We start from the raw sequence: 23586 nt of genomic DNA on the forward strand, positions 1-23586 counted from the left end.
TAACATTTTTCTTCTTTTGGGAGTTTTCTGATAATCTGAGGAGAAGTGGGGTGTTGAAGGTTCTCTATCATCCAGAGGAATCGACTGTGATCAATTTACTTGATAAAAGTTGAAATTTTGTACCAATCGTTTAACATATAGTTGGATTATATAACAAACTGTAATTGTACTCCATACTGTTGAAATATTGTTTGAACTATTTGGACTTATAGAAATTTTTAATTCAAAATAGTATGGTGTATAGTAATTTTACTTCATGTAAGTTGACAAATTATTTGGATTATACAAACTTATCGAAAAAATGTGGCCGCCATCAATTGTGTTCTACTATAGCATTTATAGTAGGTTTTGGTTCTTACAGGTTCTGACTATAAAAATCTAAAATCTGTGGAATTTTGCTATATTGTTCTCAATAAAGTTGATAAATTGTTTGAACTATTTGGACTTGTACATTTTTTCGTTGAGTCACGTTGTCTAAACAATCCGAACTGTTTAGTGTAAGGTTATTGTACCCCAAATAGTTCAAAAATAGTTAGAATCATTAGATTTACTTCAATAAAAACGTCATCATTTGACGATCAGTTTCGTTATGGTTTTGTATAGTGCCGTAACTATATGATAATGGTTAAGTATGTGGTAACTACATCTCTTTTAGTAGTAATATAGTTTGGACTATTCCCCCGATGGTTTTTGATTATGCGGGGTGCATTCCGTTCGCAAACTTTGTTCATGATGTTACTGTTACTGATGTAAATAAATCAAATTCAGAAATTTGATAGAGAAAACGAGTGTTTCAATGCCGTGCCAGAACGTGGTTTACAGTCCCGCGAAAATAGAATCAAGACTGTCCCGGGTTGAAGCAATCGGCCGCAACAGACACAATAGGGTGGACCTTTCAGTGTTTCATCAATTTGACTAATTATTTACACCATCAGATTGGGTAGTCAGATCTTCATATTTCAGTGCTCTTATGTGCGAGCTTATGTGCTTACTACTTAGAATAAAGTAGTCACTCCTATCCAATTCGTGCTCGTTGGAAAGGTCTTTTAATTACCATGCCAAAGATAGGTCGCATGATATACAGACATGCATTCGAGCATGCATCCGCTCTAACTCCTCTTTTAGAAGATATTGTTTGGCATTTCACGTAGAAGATACCCAGCATGTTGTGCCAGTGATTAGAATACGCTAATTACGCTTGCCTTCAAGGCTCCCGAAGACCCTGAGAGATTATTTTGAAACCCAACTGAGATATAGGTTAAGAAATCTTAATTGCACTCAAAGAGCTTTTAAGAAGTTCTTCTTGAGAGCTTAAGAGAACATTTACATGAAAATATAGCTAAAATCGGGTTTTCCAATGAACCAATGTTTTCTACACATTATTCAAGCCAAAAACAAGAGATTTTTACCTAGCAACAAGCATAACATTGCTTTAAACGAAAATGCCATCTAGAACAAGCTGAGTGCCGTTAGGAAGAGCTCATAGTGCCGATGCATGTCTGATGATATATCTGGACAACGTTTTCATCAAAATATCTGAGATTTTTCCTCCAAAAAGCGTATAAATAACACCTAAGTGCATATAACATTTGATAGGGTTGTCAGATCTTCAATGTTTTGGTCGCGTTGGAATGTTTGTAAACAAACAGTGTGTAATTTCTTACAAAAACCACCCTTTTTACAATCTTTCGAACTCAAGTCATGATCGTTTTTTAGCATACCTTTTGAAGTACTTTCTTAAACTGCATAATTCTTAATAGCGACTTATGGGACCCCAAGACGGATCTAATGGGCCAAAACGGTCAAAATTGGTTCAGCTAATGTCGAAATAATCAAGTGACAATTTTTTGATCAACATCCGACCACACACATAGACATTTGCTCAGAATTTGATTCTGAGTCGATAGGTATACATGAAGATGGGTCTAGGAGGTCTAATTGGGTCCTAAAATGAAGCTTACATTGCTGATATTATTGTTTACAGCGATAAAGCTAATTTTTCTGAGTACATCAATGACTCTTTGTACGGCCACAAAGAGTTTAAAATTCATTTTTTAATCAATTTTGAAAAATTAACCTCGCGGTCCTTCTTGACAGAAAAGTTCCTACTTGACAGCTCGTTCCAAGGGGACCATAGTTGATCCATCGAAAAAATGTTGTCTTGTCAAAAAAAAATTTTGCATTAAAATGAAAAATAGTGATCAGAAATGGTTTTAATCGTGTTTTTACCGTTGTACATAAAAATTGACATAGGGCTTTAGTACCCAATTGAGAAGTTCATTTTTCGAGTGATTTTATAGCCTTTCCTCAGTAAGGTAAGGAAAGGCAAAAACTCTTGATATTAGCAATTTTAGCTTGATTTTAGACTTAAATTTCTGGAGTTTTTTTTTTTAAAGGGCTAGATGCTCCGTCAAATTTCAAGCCAAATTTCAACTTGTCTGAATAAGCGTGTTTGTGCCCCCAAATCCCATGCAGCAGGAATTTATGCCCTGTCGAAAAGTGAATGTGCAAACGTCACGCCGTTTTTTTTTAAAGTCACTTGGCAACACTGTTTTTTCTGTCCGCGATCGCATCAAAAATTGTGTGAACCAAATCCAACAAGCGCACTATCACCCGCTGACCATCGCTCCCAGAATTCGGATTTAACACCACCGGAAGGACCCATTTCAAGCCGGAAACCGTCGCAATCCGTAGCAGCCATGGTGGCGTCGAAAAAATCGTTCAAAATCGGAGACTTGGTATTTGCCAAAGTGAAGGGCTACCCGCCCTGGCCCGCGAAGGTAATTTTGCGCGTTGCGGGGAGGAACGATGGCTTCCTTTTTTTTTGCTTTTTTCCATCTCCCTCTTGGTTCCTCTCTTCCCGAGTTTTAGAAACTTCAACAATTTTGTCCATTTTCAGATTACCAAAATCGAGAAAAGCAAGTACAATGTGTACTTTTACGGCACCGGGGAAACGTGAGTATAATCCAAGTTGGCGAATTTTTTTCCGATTGGACGGCGTCTAATTCCGTCAGTGGTCACTGCGATTTTTCTTTTACTTTGGTGTGCTGTGGAATGTCGGAGGAAGTGACGCAAGGCGGAGGAAAAATAAAACAACACAGAAATCTAAGATGGATTCCGCGTCTGGAGAATAATATGGGAATTAATGAATGATTTTTTTTTTTGTTCTTGCAGCGCTAACATCAAGTTGGAGGATTTGTTCGCGTACAGCGAAACCAAGGCAAAATATGCCACGGAAAAGATCATGAAGCGGAAGGGCTTCAAGGAGGCCATTGTCCAGATCGAGTCGGCGTTGAACGGCGAAGACCCGAGTCCGATTGCGGTAAGTTGAGAGAGAGAGAGTATGGTTGCTAGGCTTGGAAACAAGCTCTTTCAAAAAGTCGAACTAAAATCTGGAGCGACATTTGAAAAGGGCGCATAAGCATTTTGACAGCTAGAACTATTTTGCAAATTCCGAGACAACAGGTAATTATTTAACAAAACCCGCAGCGTTACAAGGTAGCTGGGAAGGCCAGCTATTGTTAAACAAATCGAATTTTGTGAAAAAGTTACCTGTTGGCTCGGAATTGACAAAATAGTTCCAGCTGTCAAAATGCTTATCCGCCCTTTTCTCGTGTTGCTCCAGAAATCATAGACATGAATGACGTAGAACTACGTTACTTGGGCCAGATCCTCTATAGATGACTTAATGACTTAATTCCGAGTTTTTTTACAATTCTAGAGTTTTATTTGAAAAGGTCCTATAAACATATGAAACACAATAGCTTAGGACATTAAAAAAACTCTAGAATTGACTCGGTCTTAATAGCTTATAACGTCTTGCCGTTAAGACCGGACATCGCATTTGTTTCAAAGTTCATCTCCAACGAGCTTCTACTGAACTTAAATCGAGCTAAAAACCTACAACTCAACAATTTCCGAAACCACATCATCATCGAGCTAGGATCGCCGGAGGAAGCTTCGGACCTAGGCCTCAACCTCTATCACAAGGCAGGATGCAGAGGCCAAGTCTTCCGTATAGCTACCTTTTTTTCCTGGAGGACAACTCCATCCAAGTTTGCGTACACGATTTGTCGCCGCACATGCCGAACGAATTAAACGAGGCCTACGGGGAAGTCAAATTCATTCGGTGAGAAGCCTGGCGAGAATATTTCCCAGGCATTGCAAACGGAGGAGCTATCCTGTTCTCGCTAGACGTGACGTCGCTGTACACTAACGTACCAGTGGACTTCGCGTTGGCCTGCCTGGAGGATAGGTGGGAAGAGATCGCTCAGCACACTACGATAGACCAGGAAAGCTTCATGAAGGCGATCAAGCTTGTGTAAGACTCGACTTTCTTTGTGTACCAGGGAAAGGTATACTCACAAAATTTCGGTGTACCGATGGGATCTCCACTCTCTCCGGCCGTATCGGACGTAGTAATGGAGCGACTGGAACAGGTGAGCATACGCAGACTGGAGGAAGAAGGTGTGACGCTGGAACACTACAGAAGGTATGTCGACGACTGCTTTTGCGTGGCCAAAGAGGAACATATCCCAGCGATTGTTGAAGTCTTCAACAATTTCCATCAAAAACTGAAATTTACTATCGAAAAAAAAGTGGATGGGAAGCTTAAATTCCTGGATTTGCTTTTAACCAGGACAAGGCAACATGTTTCGAAGAGTTGGATTTTCTCTCTGAAAGCCCATCGCAGCACAAACGAAACACCGCGATAGCCCTAACCGACAGAGCGATCAAGCTCACCGACGTGGACTACCGCCCGGAAGCTTTAAAGGTAGCCAGGACCATCTTGGAGGTAAACAACTACCCACGCTGGTTTATCGACAAAGTGTTCCAACAGCGTGTACACAAACACTACAACACACTAGAAGCAGAAGAGCAGGAAACCTCCTCCAAGTTGTTTGTGTCGGCCCCGTACGTCCCATGTCTGAGTGAGAAATTGAACAAGATCCTGGGAAAACACAACATAAGCAGCACACAAACCAGAAAATAAAGTGAAAACCATGATCTTCAGTAAATTGAAGGACCCGCTCCCACTAGGCAAGCAGACATGCGTAGTGTATGAGGTTCCTTGCGGTGCGGACCGCAAAACCTACATAGGACAAACAAAACGGAAGGTTGACGTTTCGCATGGCGGAACATAAACGTGACGTCAGAAACAACGACCCAAAATCGGGTCTATCACAACACTCCCTGCAAGCTGGTCATCTTTTCAACTTTGACAAGAGTAAAATTTTGGAGCGAATTGATGACCAGGCGTGCAGGAAGATAGCGGAGATGTTCCACGTTAAGCTTGCCGGGGAAGAGAACACTGTGAACTTGCAGAGAGAGTGTGAAGCTTTTAGCAGTGTGTACAACAGCGTTGTGGTTAACTACAGCCAACGAACGGAAACGACAACAACAAGACATACAGAACCTGACGATGCAAGAGGAGGTGTAGCAAGCAGCAACAGAAGAAAGCTGCGTTGCATTTTGTAAGTTGTGTTTTGTGAGCTTTTTGTAACTTTGAATTGACCAGAAAAATAAATGTTTATGTTTTAGGCGTCTGAAGATGACCGAAGAATAGTAGGTCGAAACGTCGCAAGAAAAGAAAATAGTGTTTTCCTTGTCACCGAACAGAACCAAGCGAATTTAACCAATTAAAAATTCCACGGTGATTACAACCAAATCAATAGGAGTTCGAGTTGTCCGAATGGTTCTGGAGAAGCCAATTCCTTCCTATATTAAGGTAGAGGGAGACGTTGGTTTTGTATTGTACAACCAGCATGTTAAAACTTGCCGCCATTGTGCAAAACCATTTCACCATGGGAAGAAGTGTGAGGAAAAATAACTACTACTGCATCGGTCGAAAATCACCAAACAACACCAGCAGATTAGATAGTGGTCCAGTCCAATGTAATGGACATTTCTACAGAGGACGACGGCGAAAACGAAACAGAAAAACCGACGAAACTCAAGAGAAGAGCCCTGGGGTCCACGCTGGAATCATCTTTATGACGATTGGTAGAAGATCCCGCGATGGATCCATCTACTTGATGTTTTCACGACTAATAAAACTAAAAAAAGCAAAATCCACGGTAACGACCCCCGGTTCTTTTATGATCTCTGTTGCAGAATTCTGCTCATTTCTAGGCGTCCGAAGGTTATGTGTAAGGTCACCCAAAACCTCTTTTACGCAAGTGGACTGACGTTTTACTTCCCCATGAGATAGAAGACGTGATCAGGTCTCGAAAAATGCCACCATGGTCTGTCTGAGATTTAACCTACACAGAAAAAAATATTTCTGTAAATTTACATTATTTATCATGTACCAAAAGGTATCATGATAAATGATGTATATTTACATTAGGTTCATTGGAAATTTACATTAGATTCATTGGAAATTTACATTAGTTTTGAAAATTTACATTAGTTTTGGAATTTACATTAGATTTGATATTTACATTAGTTCAAATCAACTAATTCTGATTGGCCAATGGGAATGAGAAGCTCGACTTGGATTGCAGTAGGAAAAGGGTGTGGCCTATGTTCTATTTTAAAATGAGTGAAGCGGGCAGCAAAAGGAAATTATGATTTTAAAAAGTTGTTTCACAGGTAGGGGACGCTTTCTCGTCGACGGCCAAGTGGAATAACGCTGAACTGGAATCGAACGGACGATGGGTAGGATGTTCGGTGTTACTGCTGCTACCCGCTGCCGACTGAGCCATCTTCGCATTTTATAAACGAGCGGCTAAAGCATCAACTTGTTCAAGGCGAGGCTCAGGCAGTGGGTCAGCGAAATATGAGAGCGATAGAAAGAGAACCAAATATTACTATTTTTAGTTCGGGTAGTTTTGAAGTCAACGTTTGGCAGAAATACATTGGATATATGATTTACATTAAATAGGAATTTACAGGAAGCCGAACACGGGTAGAAATTCATCAGATTTGAGTTTCCATGCTCAACGTTTCCATTAGATTCATGATTTACATTAGATTTAGATTTACATTGGAGTAATTTCCATGACTTTTTACTCTTTACATCATATTTCAACATTACATTGAGTGAGTTTACATAAGAAACAGTAATTACGTGCTGTGTAAATTTACATATTTTTTTCTGTGTAGGCCTTACTGGGATGAGAGGTTGCCACGCTTAGCACTGTACCACCGGACCTGGCTAATAAAACTATGTTTTATTAAAAAAACGTTACTTAATCCACCATTAGGTGGTTGGTGCCTTCCTCACATTTAGAGCGTAATGCTAGGTAATATCTGAGATCCGGCCTCCAAAAAGTTCATAAATAACACTTAAGTGCTTATAACTATTTTCAATCTACTGAACTCGTTGGAAATGTCTTTCAAATACCTTTCTAAAAATAAATAACATGACGAGGTTTCTTACAAAAACTACCCTTTTTACAATCTTCCGGACTTTTGTTAAAATCATTTTTTGGTATTACTTTTGAAGTACTTTATCATTTTCAATAGCGACTTATGGGACCCCAAGACGAAACAAACGAGACCAAAACGGTCCAAATCGGGTCAGCCATTGCCGAGATAACTCAGTGCAATTTTTTTTAACCAACATCCCACCACACACACAGACATTTGCTCAAAATCTGATTCTGAGTCGATCGATATGTATACATGAAGGTGGGTCTAGTAGGTCAAATTAAGAATTTCGTTTTTTGTGTGATTTTATAGCCTTTCCTCAGTAAGGTGAGGAAAGCAAAACGTTATTTAATCCACAGTGGTGAATGGGGGCTTCCTCTTCTCGGTTCATACAAAATTAATGTATTGAGAATGTACATGTATATATAGAGACGATTCGTTGATTGAGTTCTAAAATTCAAATAAATTGCTAATATTATTGTTCACAGTGATAAAGCTTAATTTTCACGGTACAATGATCCTTTATACGACCGCAAAGGAATTAAAATGGATTTGAAATAATAACTTTGATTTAAAATAATAACTTTGCAATCCTTTTTGACAGAAAGCATATAACTTTATAAAGTATATAGTCTATAGACTTACTAAATCGAATGCTCGAATGGTCTGTCGACGAAAATCCATGTTGCGAGTTGTACCAACTGTGGTCTTAGCCTTACCCCCCAGGGGAAAAAAATCCATGTAAACAATGCACGCAAACTGTCTAATGCTGTCACGACGTAAAAACTAATGCAGTGCTCGAACGAGTCATAATTTCCATAAACTCTCTTCCTCTCTCGCATTCCGGGGTGAAAAGTGTATCGCTAACGGAGTTGATCGATGGCTCATGGATAGGTATCTAAGAACACATTACACATTGTCATTTCCCGAAATGACTTGACTTGACTTGGCTTGGCTAAGACGTTTTTGAGGCCATTCTGGACCTGATTTGAGGTCGGCGGAATCTTTGCATGCTGGACGCGATTCACAAAGGGAATTTTATTTTGTAAGATGACATTCGAAGCACGATAAAAAATGCTTTCGAATGAAGTATAATAGTTCTGGGATTTTTAGCCGGATGAGCGAACCAGTATGTGATAATGCATTGGTATCGTCAAAAATAGCAGTCTAGCGCAGATATTAACGACTAAGCTTAATAATTCGTCGAGATATGTATCTCAGTGGATTGGGCTTTGAAAGAGCTTTACAAAAATGTGTAACATGCCGAAATTTTTGTTAATTTTGGCTTCGTTTTAGTCGATATGAAGGCGGCTAAATGCAAACAGTTTTCTTAAAGTGGCTGTAACTTTGGCAAATTTCATTGGATTTTGTCCCGTTTCATCCAGAGATGGAGGACATTCCAGACTACCTAGTTATGCAAAAATGAAGCAATTTTGAAAAATTTTCATCGCTTTTTGTTTTTCGGTTTTAGGTTTGCAAATCGTTTTTCGTAAATATCTTTTGACAGGAAAGGGCTACGGGTAAGACTTTCAATAGCGACTTATCGGAAGCTAAGAGGGATCGAATGCAACCGGAAGTGTCCAAATCCGATCAGCCATTTCCGAGAAATCGCAGTGGCATTTTTTGGCCAATTTTCAAGTTAAACGTTTTCAATATCTCCAAATTTGAGTTTGGTCAAAAACATTTAAAGACTTCAGCGTACCTTTATGGCAAGTTCCTGGGATTCGCCCAGGCAAAGGCTGGGCATTTCCTGGGAATGGAAGTTGAGCGAGCGGCCGATGGTTTCAAGCTGAACCAGCAGAAGTACATCAAAAAGTTGGCAAGTCGGTTCGGTTTGGAAGATGCCAAGAAATCGAAGATTCCCTTGGATCCAGCCTATCTACAGCAGAACCAGTAGAACGATCAGCTACCCAACAACACTGATTATCTGAGCTTGATCGGATGTCTGCTGTACATAGCTGGTCACATCCGACCGGACCGTTAGCACATCGATTCTTGTCCAGACAGGGCCTCTCGGAAGCAGAGTTGCGTAGCGCTGTCGTCGACGGAAGCTGAACGGGTAGCGCTGACTGAATGATGCAAGGAGCTGATCTGGATACAGAAACTGCTGGGCGAGTTCGGAATCAAGAAAAAGAACTGTGCCGATCTAAGAGGACAATCAAAGCAAGCACCTAGCTCGCAACAAGATTGAGCAGAGATAAGGAAAGAGATAATCGATGTACTGTCCGCCTGAGAAGATGTTGGCAGAAATTCTTACGAAGCCGTAGCAGAACCTGCGGATCAAGATGTTGCGTGGAGAAATCGGTCAAGTACCGGAACACGTCGAGGAAGAGTAATGGGAGACGACGAAGATCAGATCATAGAAGAGTCGGGAGTCGAAGGTGTAATGGGACGACAGTCCAAAATCAAATTCATTCTATTGTTAACACTCTACTGATGTAGTTTGGTCTATGACTAACCTCAAACAAAAAAAAAACGTCGGTGGGGTTGACTATGGGTCAAAAAACGATACACCTCTCGTAGTTTCGACCTTCTGGCCACATGTCGTTGTCTCTAAGGCGATCGACAGCGATCTTGGTAACCTGGTGTTCCAATTTCTTGAGATGTGAAATGTGTGATCACGTCTTTCGTCGTGGCGGAGACAAAAAGTCGATCCCGGCACAATCCCGGCCTAGCTGTTGAAGTTAGGTCGTTAGGCCATTTCAGGTGTATGAATATCAAAAAAATCGAAATAAAATTGAAAACATGTTTTTAAAATTGAATTGAAGTTACAAACAACAATCCCATATCTCATAACTTCCTCATTTTTCCAGCTCGGATCCGGTCCCTCGTCGTCTGCCGCGGCCGATGATTCGAAGGCGGACGATACTCTGAACACGACCGAGGCAAGTAAAGAGAAATGTGCCGTATTGCCAATGAGCGACAATTAAGGACCCCCCCGACAATATGAACCCAACATCCGAACGCCAAGCTAACCTGTTGCGCTTCTATCCTTCCAGGCCAGCTTCAACGCGTCGCGCATCTCGGCCAACTCAACCGTCGTCGACAGCAGCATAAAGTCGGAAAAGGACGACACCAAGAATGGCGATGAAAGCAGCGTCGCCGCAGCTGCCACCACCACCAAGGAGACTTCCGCCAAGCCGGTCAAAGAAGAACCCAGCAAAAAGTCGGGCAAGAAAGCGACGGCCGCTGCCGACAGTCCCTCGGCGGCCCCCAAAAAGACCGCCCCCGTCAAGGATGAACCGGTGAAGGACGAAGCAGTCGCCGTTGCGAGTCCCGCGAAGGAACCGCAACCGGAAGTGGTCAGCCGCAGCGGTCGCAAGATCAAGCCGAAACGGTACCTGGACGGTGAGGAAGAAGAACCGGCCGTGGCGCCGTCGCCGGCCAAGAAGAGGGCCACCTCGACGACCAAGATCGAGAAGGTCGCTCCAACCGCTGTTGCGCCGACGGTGGCGGCGGCTCCGGCTAAGAAGCCGAATCCGTTTGGTATGGATGGGTTCTTGAAGTTGACGTTGAAGCTTGGTTTTGACTGTTTTCTGCTTTTGTAGACAAAATTGAGAGCGAACGGGTCTACTTCTTGAAGTTGGAGCGTGAACTGGTTGAGCTCAACTTGGAAATCAAGTCGTGCGTTGGGTTGGCCAAAGCAGATCCCGAGAAATGCGTCGAGCTGATGGAACAGTACCAACGTAAGAAACTTTTTAACCTACATAGGTAATAATAATAAATTCGTTTCTTAACTTGTCCACAGAGCTGAAGGTGACGCCCACCATGCTCAAGAAGAACCCCAACTGCGTGGAAACCATGAAGCGTCTGCGGAAGTACGTGGGCAACGCCAAGGCCTGGAACATGGCCGACGAGGAGCGGATCAAGTTCGACTTCCAGGCGCAGCAGATTCGAACCAAGGCCGAGCAGATCTACAATCAGTTTAAGGTTTGCGCTCTTTAATAAGCATTCAAAGGCCAAATACATAATCTTCCCCTTTCAGACCATGTTCTCGGTTCCGGAGGGAACGGTCCCCTTCTGGGAAGCATTCGGCGAGGAGGTCAACAAGTTCCAGCAGCGCACAAAGCACCTCAGCCAGGAAGAGCTGTTTTTACTAGTCGATGAAGGAGGTCGGTAGTTGCGGGGAGAATTGAAGCATTTCCTTTATTTAAACATTTTTGAAAATCTTCCAGACATCGAGCAAAACTTGAACGACGACGAGAAGAACGGGTGCAGCACAGATGCTAACAGCGCGACGGCAGCCGATGCGGAAGACAAAAAGAACAATGACAACAGCAGCAGCAGCAGCAGTCCGGACAAGTCCGCGAGCGAGAGTTTAACGGAGACGTAAACCAGCCTACTGAAGTCTCGAATCCCCCCGTTAAGATATCCCCAATCTTCTTCTGTGTCGTGTCAGAGAGGTAGAAGAAAAAAAAAACAAAGCGATCTTTTTTTAACATTTAAGAGAGAGTGAGTCCAGACAGGTCGTACTCGGAAGAGCTCGGAGTATGGTTAGCGTTTTTTTTTTAGATTACTAAGGACTACTATTAAAATAGTATTTAACGGAAGGATGAAAGGAAGAAAAACTGGAGTTTAGCACGTTTTGTTTCGACTTTCTCTTCTTATTCTCACAACGGGATCATTTAGCAACTGTTCTAACTTCTAATTCTGCACCGGGAACTGTCGGTATGTTCTATCGAACGTTGATTTATGTTGTACGATGCCAACGCTCATCTTCTCCCTGTCTCTGTCGTTAATTCCAGCAAATTCATTTGTTTCAAATCTTAAAAACTACAGTTTTATTGTTTCTACTTACCCATCATGGTGGCGCAGCAGACAGCTTCCGTGTAAAATGCTAAATTTATTAAGAAATAATTTTGTAAATGAAACTAAGAGAAGAAAGATAATAAAAATAAATATATTGAAGGTTGGATGTTTTATGTTATTTATAGAGATTCGAACTTTTGCAAACAAGCAAACTAGACAAGAAACCAACCAAAAAGTCATCAGGATTGTTGTTGTTGGACTTTCAAGTACCGGCGCAGCGTTTCACATGTTCGGGATCTCCTAGGAATTCACTCAGCTGCGACCATGACATCAATAGGCGATGGTTCGCGGGGATTCGCGATACATTAAATTTTACCGACGACCCACAGAATGACGTTCCTTTAGACACGATAAGTATCAACGGGGCTAGGCTTCTTCTCGTTGGGCAGACAATACCACTACTACTTTGTTCTTTCCAATCATTCTGAGTACAAAATGGCTTCCCCCGTTCGGAAGCATCTCCAGCACCAGCAGCGAGCCTGTGTAAGTAATAAGTATTCACATTCTCATAGTTCGACGTAAGTTTCCAGGGTCTACCACATTCCCAGAAACAATCCGATTTAAGGCGCCATGTTCGACATTACAAAGGTATTGTAGCACACGTACTTGTTGGCGTTGTAATTCCCTACCACACGTCTCGGCCCATGTATTAAAAAATAAAAAAAGATTCGATAATCGATTCAACCGACGGAAAATTTCTTCCTCGAAAATGTAGTTCATTTAAACTGCCGTTCTACGCATAATTGTCCCATGTCAGTTTTTGACGATTTTGACTTTATGCCATTTTTAAGTTTAGTCTGATGTGTAATTGGAGGAGCGGCCGTGGCTGACTGGTTACGGTGTTCGCTTTGTAAGCGAATGGTGCTGGGTTCGATGCCCATCTGCTCCCAACGAGAAAGTTAAGAACATAGAAATCTGATATAATGAATATGAACGAAAAATCAAAGTCGCTCGAGGCGGGGTTCGATCCCCCGTCCTTTGGATTGGTAAGCAAAAATGCCTAACCACTACGCCATGACGACTTGGTGAGCGTGGACTGGAATTAGGAATACTGTTACAGAGAGCGAGTTGTGGCGCTATAACCACGGCAAATAGTGTCCAGGGCATTCGTGGAAATACAATGTCCCATCCCAGAGGGTTTCGGAGTACCAAACCTTCTTAGCATGGTGCTCCCAACGAATACAACCAAAATCTCGGAGCGTATGGTGGTGTGTCCCCACGCTTCTTCCTCCCCTGTCGATTCAGAATTGTGTTGTTGTTCGAACACTCAGTGCTCAAACTCAACCCAATTACGAGTCATCTCTGCGATACGGCTTTACGCAGTAGGCCTGGCCGCTTTAACGCTTGTGATGTTTCAATGCATTTCTAATGCAATGGCGCACTACAAACGTTAATAAATGACAAGAAGAGTGCTAGGCGTCATCTAACCTAAGGCACTCTCCAGGATCCCTTCGAAAGATTGGCTGCGCTAGGGTCTGATTAGATTAGATTAGATTAAGTTTAGTCTGATGTGTACTTTAAGAAAAACACATAAAATCTGGTACTTTGTTCGGAAACTCATCAAAAACAACACCAAGTCTGTTTGTCCCATCGTTGAACTTCTACGCATAATTGTCCCACCATGTATTTTCTTACACGGAATCATTAGTTTTACTAAGCACCTGTTGTTTACCTGTTGTATAGCAAGAGGATCACAAAAAAGGGTGATAAACTGCTAACTGGGGCGATAAAGGACACATAGGGTGAATATGACAATTATGCGTAGAAACACAGAAATCGATCGAAAAATTTCAATCGCGTTTTTCTCAGTTGCACTTTTTTGAACATGGGACAGTTATGCGTAGAACGGCAGTAAAGAACTAAAAGATTTAAAACTGATTTCAAACATGTTTCACAGAGTTTCATAAACTACCGTGACGCTAAATGTGTTCAGTAAGTTGTCTTGTGCACCAGCGAGTAGAGCAACTTTTTTGTGAACATTTCTGTTTATTTTCACTTTTACTAAAAGTTATTATATTCCTTTTACAAGCATTTGAAAAAAAAAATATGCCAAAAATGTACTCTAATCAGACGAGAATGCATTGGGCCACGCCCATTTTTCCATTTTCAGCTTAGTTCTTTTTTCTTCCAGCACTCTATTGGGTCTGCTTAGTGCTACCAATAGGGACGTGACGTTACATCGTGTTGCCTTCTGGTTTTTTTTTTAGTGCAAGAGTGGAAAAGTGCTGAGTCATCGTCTAAAAATAGACGGCGTCCTATCTCGCCCAGCAAAATGAAGTCGATAAAGTAGTCGGTTTCGATGTGAAAAAGTGGAAAACGGGGTCTAAAAATGGCGACGCCATCCCCCTGCGAACACTCACGAAAAGTAGTAGTACAGTGGACTCTCTCGTTGTCGATATTGAAGGGACCGTCGAGAGCGGGAGTTATCCAATTATAGAACAAAAAATCAAAGCATGCTTCTTGAAGGGACTGAAAAATTTATTGACAGCAGGGGCAATATTGATATCGAGAAGATCGACAGCCAGAAATTCGACTGTAGTAGAAGTAGTAGTTTCCTGGCACAGGCATCAGTCAAGGATGCCTATTTGGAGTTGGGAGACTGCGGTCGTGTCTGAATGATGCCCTACTATGCGGTCGTGTCTGAATGATGCTGGATAATCTGGATGTTCCATGAAATTTACTAAAATCAAGTACACTAACGAGTAGAGCAGCTTTTTGTGTACATTTATATTTAATTTGACTTTTACTAAAAGTTATTCTATCCCTTTTACAAGCATTAAATGTGTATCCCATGTGTATTTATTCTAATCTGAGGAGAATGTACTGGGCTCCACGCAATTTCTAATATCGGCTGAGCCTCGAGGTCTGCCATTTGTGACGAAATTTTAAGCGCCGCAAGTAGCACTCATAACTTGTCGATTGTTGAATAATAGTTAGATAGCTGTTTTGGTTCAACATACGTGAACAAATGTCAACGTTAGTTAAATATCAGTTTCTTTCACTACTTGTATAACTGACTTATGTAACTCATGAGATGTGTGCCATAAAAGTGTTAAAACACAGTCAACTTCACTCTTTTCCAAACTTTTACACACAACATAGGGAATATGCACTCGCTCCTAACTCCATCCAATTTGCTGATTTTCACTATTAAAACAATTTATGTTGGAACACTTTTGATAAAAACTTACTTGCTCACTTCCTATTGAGCTAGGGGAATTAACCCATTTTAATCACACTAAGCCGTTCGACCAATTCTCATCACTTTTGCCGTTTTCCGCTATTAAATCAACATTTTCAGATGTATCAACAATGAAAAGATGCTTGCTCACTTTAACTTGAGCTATTTATTACTTTGGGACAGTCAAACACACTTTATTAAAGCCGTAATTCATGATCAAAGTGCTGATAGGCCGATAATAGAAATAGGCTGAGAAAGGGTATAGTTCCCCTATTTATCACTTTATTTTACTCGCAAACACTTTTTATGAGCTGTAATTGAACGTCCAAGTGCTGATATGCCAAGATGCTGTTCCCTCATCTGCAATGTTTGACTCGAAAACAGTTTGTTGAATAAAAACAATATTGCACTGTTTGTTTCACTGCTTATCCAACATTGTCATTTGACGGCATCTTCTAGAAAATAGGCGTGGCCAACCTTTCTATAAATAACCTTAGGTTTTCTCGCTTTGTTACACAAATGATATCGGAGAATAGATTATATAACTGATGCTCAACATACATGTTCAACTTGACATTGCGTGTTGTTAGGTGGTGTAAATTTGTACATGAGGAATTTAGAGTTTCAATAATGTTTATTCATTGAAGATTACAATAGTTTTAATTGTTGACCGATTGATTTGTAAACATGTCACTGGTAAAAGCTACAAAAATTATCAGCTTATAGAGTTTATGATGGAGAAAACAACAAATCAAAATCGAACCGATTTTCAACATTACTCCGTGGTACGGTAATCGAAATGACAGTTGAAACGGTTTGTTATAACAAAGTTATATAATGCAGTTATAAAAACTGACTTGAAACAAACTTATATAACTTCAATTCCAATGACAGCCTTCGTTCTTTAGCAGACAGCAACCTTCTTATTGACGATTAGGTTAGCTCATTTATTATGAAGCCCCGTGGAGCAATGCGGAAGAGCGCCTGGACCTGCCGTGGAGATAACAACAAGTCGTCGAAGTCGTCGGATCGAATCTTGGGAAAGAGGAAGTTCATCAAAAAAGGAATTTCTAAAAGTTCACCATGCAGGGAATTTCACACAAATCACATGCGCGCCATGATTGTTTTTCTTTTTTTAAATTCGATTTCGAATTATTTTAAATAAATCTTGCAGAAACAAGCGCACTTTTTTTATTAGCTTGGTCGTTGATTGAAATTCTAATAGGAAACGTTTGTTTACATGTAAGTTAGTCGACGGTTAGGCAGCTGTTTTCTATCTAACTTTCCTTTCCAGTGTGTGCTTTGATTTGACAGCACAGCCGTAAACCACGCCCCCTTTTTTCGTTGAATCTCTTGTTAGATAGCACAGTGTTGTCAAATACATTTGTACAACTTACTCTGATAACATGCATCTTTTTCTGGCAAGTTATACAATAAAAAAAGTGCGCTTTTTCAAGTTCACAGGAGTTGTAGAACAAGTTGTGATAACGAAGCGGATTGGTTATACAACCAGTTAGGAAATACGTTTATCTGACAAAGTGTGTTGCTTGCGCGATCACCCACGAAAAGTGGCTGGGCTGGAGTCTGCGATTAGTAGAGAAACGAATCAGACGTGCGTCCCTCACACACCAAAAAAATGCAAAAAAATTCTCACGGCAAGAAAAAGAGGCAATCCTCACCAGTAGGATCGACAGATTTGAAGAAGCAAAAGAATGCCGATGCGCTACCTGCAAAGCCAGGCAGTTTAAGCAAGGACCCCAAAATTCGCCTGAAAAACAGTTCGCTACCCTCCCTGTTGACGTGAGCGAAAAAGAAGAATTTGAACGACGGGAAAAGGTGCCACCCATTTTTGTGAAAACATCGTCATCGGAATCGGTGCGAAAATGGCTGACCGGGTTTATCAAATCTGGTGCTTCACGAGCTTCCATTCGCTTGTGTGCTGATGGACTCAAAATTCTGCTACCTACCAGAAAGGATTACAACTACGTTCGGGATTTCCTGAACAACACAAAGATTGAATACTACAGCCATGACGATCCAGGTAAACGACCCATGAAACAGTAGGGTGTAATATGGTTGTATGGAAAAAAATGAAGTTGTACAAATTCAGCGAGCACAGCAATTTTTCAGTTCCTTTTGGGGTCCTAAACAACTCCCCAAAGTTTGGGAACGATTGGTTTAGTCCTCACTTTGCGCAAAGCGATTCAATTTTCCATATAAATTTGTATGGGAAAAACCATTTTTTTGGATTTTGATATTTATAAAATCCACGTTTCACGCTGTACTAAAACCGGATTCATATTCGGATGCTCTGGAAGGTGCTCTACAACTTTCCCTAAGAGAGTATGGTGCTAGCTTGTCCCTGAAAGAAGATACAGCGTCCTCAAAACTCGTCTAAAACGTGATTTTGGCGCAAAAAACACGTTTTAGACGAGTTTTGAACACGCTGTATCTTTTTTTAGGAGCAAGTTAGCACCATACTCTCTTCGGAAAAGTTGTAGAGCACCTTCCAGAGCATCCGAATATGAATCCGGTTTTAGTACAGGGGACCATCCATAAACCACGTGGACACTTTTTTAGGAATCTGTTACCCCCTTCGTGGACAATTGTCCATACAAAATAAATCTTTTTGTATGGATCGTGGACAATCGCCATACCCCCCCCCCCTGAAGTGTCCACGTGGTTTATGGATGGTCCCCAGCGTGAAACGTGGATTTTATAAATATCAAAATCCAAACAAATGGTTTTTCCCATACAAATTTATATGGAAAATTGAATCGCTTTGCGCAAAGTGAGGACTAAACCAATCGTTCCCAAACTTTGGGGAGTTGTTTAGGACCCCAAAAGGAACTGGAAAATTGCTGTGCTGGAAAATCGATTTTGATATTACACCCTAATGAAACAGGTCCTCCGAGGCCTGTACGACATGGATGTGAGTGTGCTGAAAGAAGAGCTCAAAACTCTTAAGTTGAACGTAATCGAAGTCTTCAAGATGACGAGACACAACAAGGACATCAAGTATCGTGATCAACTGTACCTGGTTCATTTCGAGAAAGGATCGACAACGCCGTCTGAGCTGAAAGCAGTTCGGGCAATTTTCAACATCATCGTGACATGGGAACGTTATCGTCCAGTGCACCGTGACGTGACACAGTGTTCGAACTGTGTACCAACACAGTGGTACCAACATTAGAAAAAAGTGTGGCTGAAGGGTAATGGCACACTTCCTTTGTAATGTTTTTTAGGAAAAGGATTGTGAGTTACCAAAAAAGAAAAGAGATTTTTTAATTTTGTGATTGTAAAAAATTCTATTCGTTCAAATTAAAGTTAACTCTCATATCACTATCAGACGAACCTATTCTACATATGGATGATTTATCTTTCTAACATTACACTAAATACTATATCAGTAGACTTTGTGGTCAGCAAACTGTTTATCAAACATCGCATTCTCGCATTCTAACCAACCGACAACACATCTCATTTCCTGCTATCACTCGCTTCGTTCTTCTCGGCGCCTTCTTTCGCACCCGTTTCCACCGCACTTTCGTCATCGTCCGCGTCGGCGGCCGCCAACTCCTTCTTCACGTCCAACCCGAACCAGCTGGAGATCATGGCAATACCCTCGTCGGTCGATTCGCTCACCGCGGCCAAAATGTCCGCCGTCGAGAGGTTGTCCAGCAGCGACAGCGGCGAGGTGGCGTTTGCCGTCGCGGGAACGGCGACTGCGGCCGGGGCCGGTTTGGCTTGCTCTTCTTCTTCCTCCTGCTTCTTTTCGGTGTTTACCCGTTCGACGCTGGGGAAAAACGTTAGGTTGTATGAAGTTGCATTTGAAAAAAAACTCGCACAGAACACAAACCTTTCCTGGGGCTGTTGCTCCTTGATTTCCTCCTCGGACGATTTGATCAGCACCACTCCTTTGGGGCTCATGCGGAAGCAACCGAGCGGCAGCTCGACTTGAACTTCGCCCAGCAGCATCGGTTCAAGGCGGAGGCAGCCGCGCAGACCGTCATCGGTGGGCAGCAGCTCGCTGAAGCGGGCGCACATCTGGGCAAGGCGGGCAAACATGCTGAGGCAGGTGGGCGCTGGGTCCGGACCCTTGACTCGTTGGCTGTGCAGGACACTGTCCCCGTACGAAACGTTCAACGCGATGCCCTCCTCGGCCGAGAGGTACTTTAGCCGGACGCAACCTAGGGTAGAAAGTGAGATTGTTTTAGAAAACATATCAGAGGGATTGGAGTGACGAGGACACAAACCTGGTCCACCGAGATCGATGTAGGTCATGTTAAAGTCTATACAGCAAATGCAGGACGGTCCGTTGCAGATGCAGTTGCTCGGTCCAATTTCCTCCTCCTTTGCTTCCACGTCCGTCGTCAGTGAGAGATAATCTGGAAGCAATAGAGAGAGAGAGAGAAACAATACTGTAAGTTATACCGAATAACCGGAGTTCCATCCCGTCTCACCTTAAGCTAATGAAATAAAAATGAATAAATTTTACAGAACAGTAAATCCATAGTCCTCGGTGTCAATAGCAAACAACAACTATTTACAAATGTCCAAACTTCCGCCGCACCGCGCCTAGTCCAACTTGACCTTGCACAGGTAGTTGAGCGGCAGCAGCTTCTTTTTGCCGTTGATCGACACGATGGCCTCCTTGTTGCTGGACAGCGACAGAAACTCGCCCAGCGTTTCGCGCTCGTCACCGAAGATGACCTTGAAGCGATCGCCGGCCACCGTCGGCACGACCGGTTCCAGATTGTTGCTCAGCACCGTAACGACGCGATCCTCCTCGGGCAGAAACACGGAACAGGCGCCGCTGGTGACGGTCCGGATGAAGCCGGTTTGGCCGGCCAGATCGGAATCGTCGTGGTTTCGGATTTCGACCTCAATGTCCGTGGTGCACCATTCGCCAAACTGGGAATCGAGGCTGGCGCCGGGTGTTTGCGGATTGTACGGTGATTGGGGCGCTCCGGGTGTGGCCGGAGAGTATCCGCTCGGGGACGGAGTACCCATGTAGTTGACCTGGTAGGGCGATGGGCTTGGGCTGGGGCTCGGTTGGTACGGGCTGTAGTTCTCCGTGTTGAACATGTTTCCGGGGGTGTGCGGAGCGAACGGCGTGTTGATCTGATAACCGGGCGTGCTCGGATTGTAGCCCGGGCTGGGCGATGGTTCCTCCATGTTAAAGTCGAAGTCGTTGCTTCGAGCAGGGGTGTTTGTGACCGCTGGATCCCAGGCGCCGTGACGTGGAGTCATGCTGCCATCGTGGGACGGAGTCATCGAACCGTACGGAGTACGATTGCCCACGTCGTACGACGGAGTCTGCGATCCGTGCAGCGGTGTCTTCGAGCCCGAGTAGACCGGTGTTTGGGCACCGTAGCTGCCACTTGGCGTACGGCTCGGAGTACGGATGTAACTCGAAACGGATCCCTCCTTCGGCGTCGATCCGACCACGGCAATGTGGTTCCGGTCGACCGAGATGGTTTGACACGAAGAGTGCAGTTCAACGCGAGCCGTGCTTTCGGTCGCGTCCTTGACAATTCCGACGGCACCCTTGTACGGTCCTCCGGTAATTTTGATACTCTTGCCAAGAATTTCCTTGTCCCGGCTGACGCGATTCGCCCCACCGCGACCTCCTCCACGGCCACCGCCCCGAGCACCACCACGACCTCCCGATGGATGCATCGGCGAGTGAATTCGGGGTGACATAAAGCCAAACTGACCCATCGGCATCAGGGCATTTCCCTGGGTCTTGTTGCCACCGGCCAGCTGCAGATGCCGGGTTTTACACACGAAAATACCTCCGTTCTCGGTGTACATCCGCGAGTGCAGGAACGCCAAGTTGCGGTACAAGTGCTTGATCTCCCCATCCCGACCAGCGTGCGGTCCTTCCATCACCTTTACGATATCCCGACGACGGATCTGATTCTGGTCCGAATCCAGCGCGATCGTGTTACGATTCTCGCGGCGCTTCTGCAGCGCGGTCGGCTTGCATTCCATGACCTTGCCGTGCATTCCCAGCACGTGGAAGTTCTCCCGCTCCAGACGTACAATCACGCCGACGGTTTGTGCGTCCAGCTGGACCAAATCTCCCCACTGGTACTGTCCCAGCGAGTCGACACCGGTTGCCATATCCGAGCAGAGCTGCAGATCCCGCGGAAGCACCTCCAACTCGTGCATCGTCAAATCCGACACCAGCACGATCCGTTGCGGTTCAACGCGCACAATCAAACCCGTTTCGCCCTCGTAACGACCGGCCAAAACCTTGGCGTGATCTCCCGTCTTGAAGTACTTGCGCAACTCGGACGCCTTGAAGATCAACGGATCCTTAAGATCTTCGTGCTTCGGCATCACCGTAATAAGCGCCCCGTCGATGGCAATGATCTTGGCCTGCAAATTTTCCAGATCGCCCACGCAGACTTCTACGTTGTCACCCATGGAGAAGGTGTGCGTCGAGTTGGTATCCTCCTTGGACGAAACCGCCAGCTCAATGTTGATTTCCTCTGGCTGTTCCTCGAACCGCTCCAACTCGGCCAACGTTGGTTTGACGCCCTCGGCCAGAATCGCCGACATGGTAAAGTTCTTGTACAGGAAACCCTTGCGGGAGTAACGATTTCCCTCAAAGATAAGGAAGTCACCATCGGACGTAACTTCTCCGCCAATCGCACGGATTGCTTCCGGATCGAACGGTTTGGCCGCCGGTCGTCGTTTCTTTTTCTTCTTGTTTTCGTCATTCTCTGACGACGTCGTCCGCAGAGCTCCTCTCAACCGTGTGTAATCAATTCGAGGAAGCAGCTTCAAGTGGACCTGGTTCTGGGCCAAATCGACGTAATCCACCTGGGCAATATCGTCCTTGTAGATACCACGCTTCAACCGGACCCACTGCTTCGGCTTCAACCCAGTCTGCTCCTTGACCACCTTCAAAATGTCCGTCATCTCCTTGATCGGAACCATCTCCTGCTTCCAAATACCCATCCTCAAATTTCCCACGTTCGTAATAGCTGCCTTGACGTGGGTTTGCTTGTACGCCTCAATATAAACGTACCCTTTGACACCCTCCGGGGCCACCACCGACTTAATCTGCAGCGGCTCATCCGTATTCGAGTACGTCAGGAACTTCCGCATCAACAGCAGCACCGTAGCCTTCTCCTCCCCAATCCGACACTTGACCATCCACAAATTCGGATCCTTGATCCCCGGAAGTCGCCGCTGCTGGTCAATCTCGTCGGTCATTTCCTCCCCGCCATCGCCAAAGTGCTTCCGCCCGGACTCATCCGCATACTTCTTCCGCAAATACTCCTCAATCTCATCCTCCTTGTTGTCCCACAAATTTGTGCCACGACGACGATTTTCAATCTCCCGCGCCGTCTGGCCAAACTCCTCCACCTCGTTCGGGACAATCCCAATGTCCTGCGCTCCCTCCTCCCACTCGTCGTCCTCGTCCACCTCATCATCCACCTCGGCTTCGTCGATAATAAATCCCCCAAATCGTTCCTTCTTCTTCTTCTTCCTCCCCCCGCGACGATCATCATCCTCATCGTCTTCAATCTCCTCCGAGTCCAAATCCTCCCCTTCCGGTTCCTGCTCCTCCTCCGCATCCTCTTCGTCCGAGCCCGCCGAAATCTTGCGCTTCTTTTTCATCCGGATCTGCTCCACATCGGACCCGGACCGCGAACCCGAGCCACTGCGCGACCTCGCCGAGCCGCCGCTGCGGGAACGCGACCGGGAAACTGACCGCGAACCACCCGAACGGGACACGGACCGCGAACGGTTCGATCCGCCGCTCTTGCGGGACCGATTCGACACCACACTGTCATTGTCCGAGCCACTGCCACTGTCCGACATTTTTCTGTAAAAATCACTTTCCAAACTGCGGCAGCAACCACATTCACTTTTTTTCGCTAAATTTCGAAGACGAAAAAACGCGACTCCAAACCGACCGAACCGAGGGATGAAAATTGAATGACGTTTCCAAATAAAAATGCTTCACTCGCGGTGAAAGAGCGAGAGAGAGAGGAGAGAGATGACGCGTGGGCAGGGTTGCCAAACGTGTCAAATGTTAGGAATTTTCCTGTACATCGTTCATGAAATGTCTGCACGATTGCTCATAAATCTGTAGATGTACAGTACGAATTCGTTGGTTAGGTTTTTTTCTCAACTCAAAACTATTTGTTTCAACCAATGAATTTGACTATCACAAACAAACAAACTAGACAAGACACGCA

General features: G+C 44.0%; 3 protein-coding genes across 3 annotated transcripts; 2 read left to right on the plus strand and 1 right to left on the minus strand.

Annotated features, from left to right (window-relative positions):
* Positions 1-2546: 2546 nt before the first annotated feature.
* Positions 2547-12269, plus strand: LOC6034110 (PC4 and SFRS1-interacting protein). The gene is made up of 9 exons (XM_038255642.1): positions 2547-2780; positions 2900-2955; positions 3175-3322; positions 10188-10259; positions 10374-10860; positions 10923-11060; positions 11123-11304; positions 11360-11486; positions 11550-12269. The coding sequence occupies exons 1-9, from the start codon at positions 2700-2702 to the stop codon at positions 11705-11707; spliced, it is 1449 nt and encodes a 482-aa protein (XP_038111570.1). The 5' UTR covers positions 2547-2699; the 3' UTR covers positions 11708-12269.
* Positions 5015-5668, plus strand: LOC119767316. Its single transcript, XM_038255643.1, has 2 exons — positions 5015-5474; positions 5542-5668. The coding sequence occupies exons 1-2, from the start codon at positions 5131-5133 to the stop codon at positions 5564-5566; spliced, it is 369 nt and encodes a 122-aa protein (XP_038111571.1). The 5' UTR covers positions 5015-5130; the 3' UTR covers positions 5567-5668.
* Positions 12270-19620: 7351 nt separating the features above from the next.
* On the minus strand, positions 19621-23325 carry LOC6034112 (transcription elongation factor SPT5). The gene is made up of 2 exons (XM_001844429.2): positions 19828-23325; positions 19621-19752 (listed from the first exon to the last, which is right to left on the minus strand). The coding sequence occupies exon 1, from the start codon at positions 23204-23206 to the stop codon at positions 19943-19945; it is 3264 nt and encodes a 1087-aa protein (XP_001844481.2). The 5' UTR covers positions 23207-23325; the 3' UTR covers positions 19621-19752; positions 19828-19942.
* Positions 23326-23586: the final 261 nt, after the last annotated feature.

This window comes from Culex quinquefasciatus, chromosome 2 (genome assembly GCF_015732765.1).
Source record: "Culex quinquefasciatus strain JHB chromosome 2, VPISU_Cqui_1.0_pri_paternal, whole genome shotgun sequence".
Taxonomy (NCBI): domain Eukaryota; kingdom Metazoa; phylum Arthropoda; class Insecta; order Diptera; family Culicidae; genus Culex; species Culex quinquefasciatus.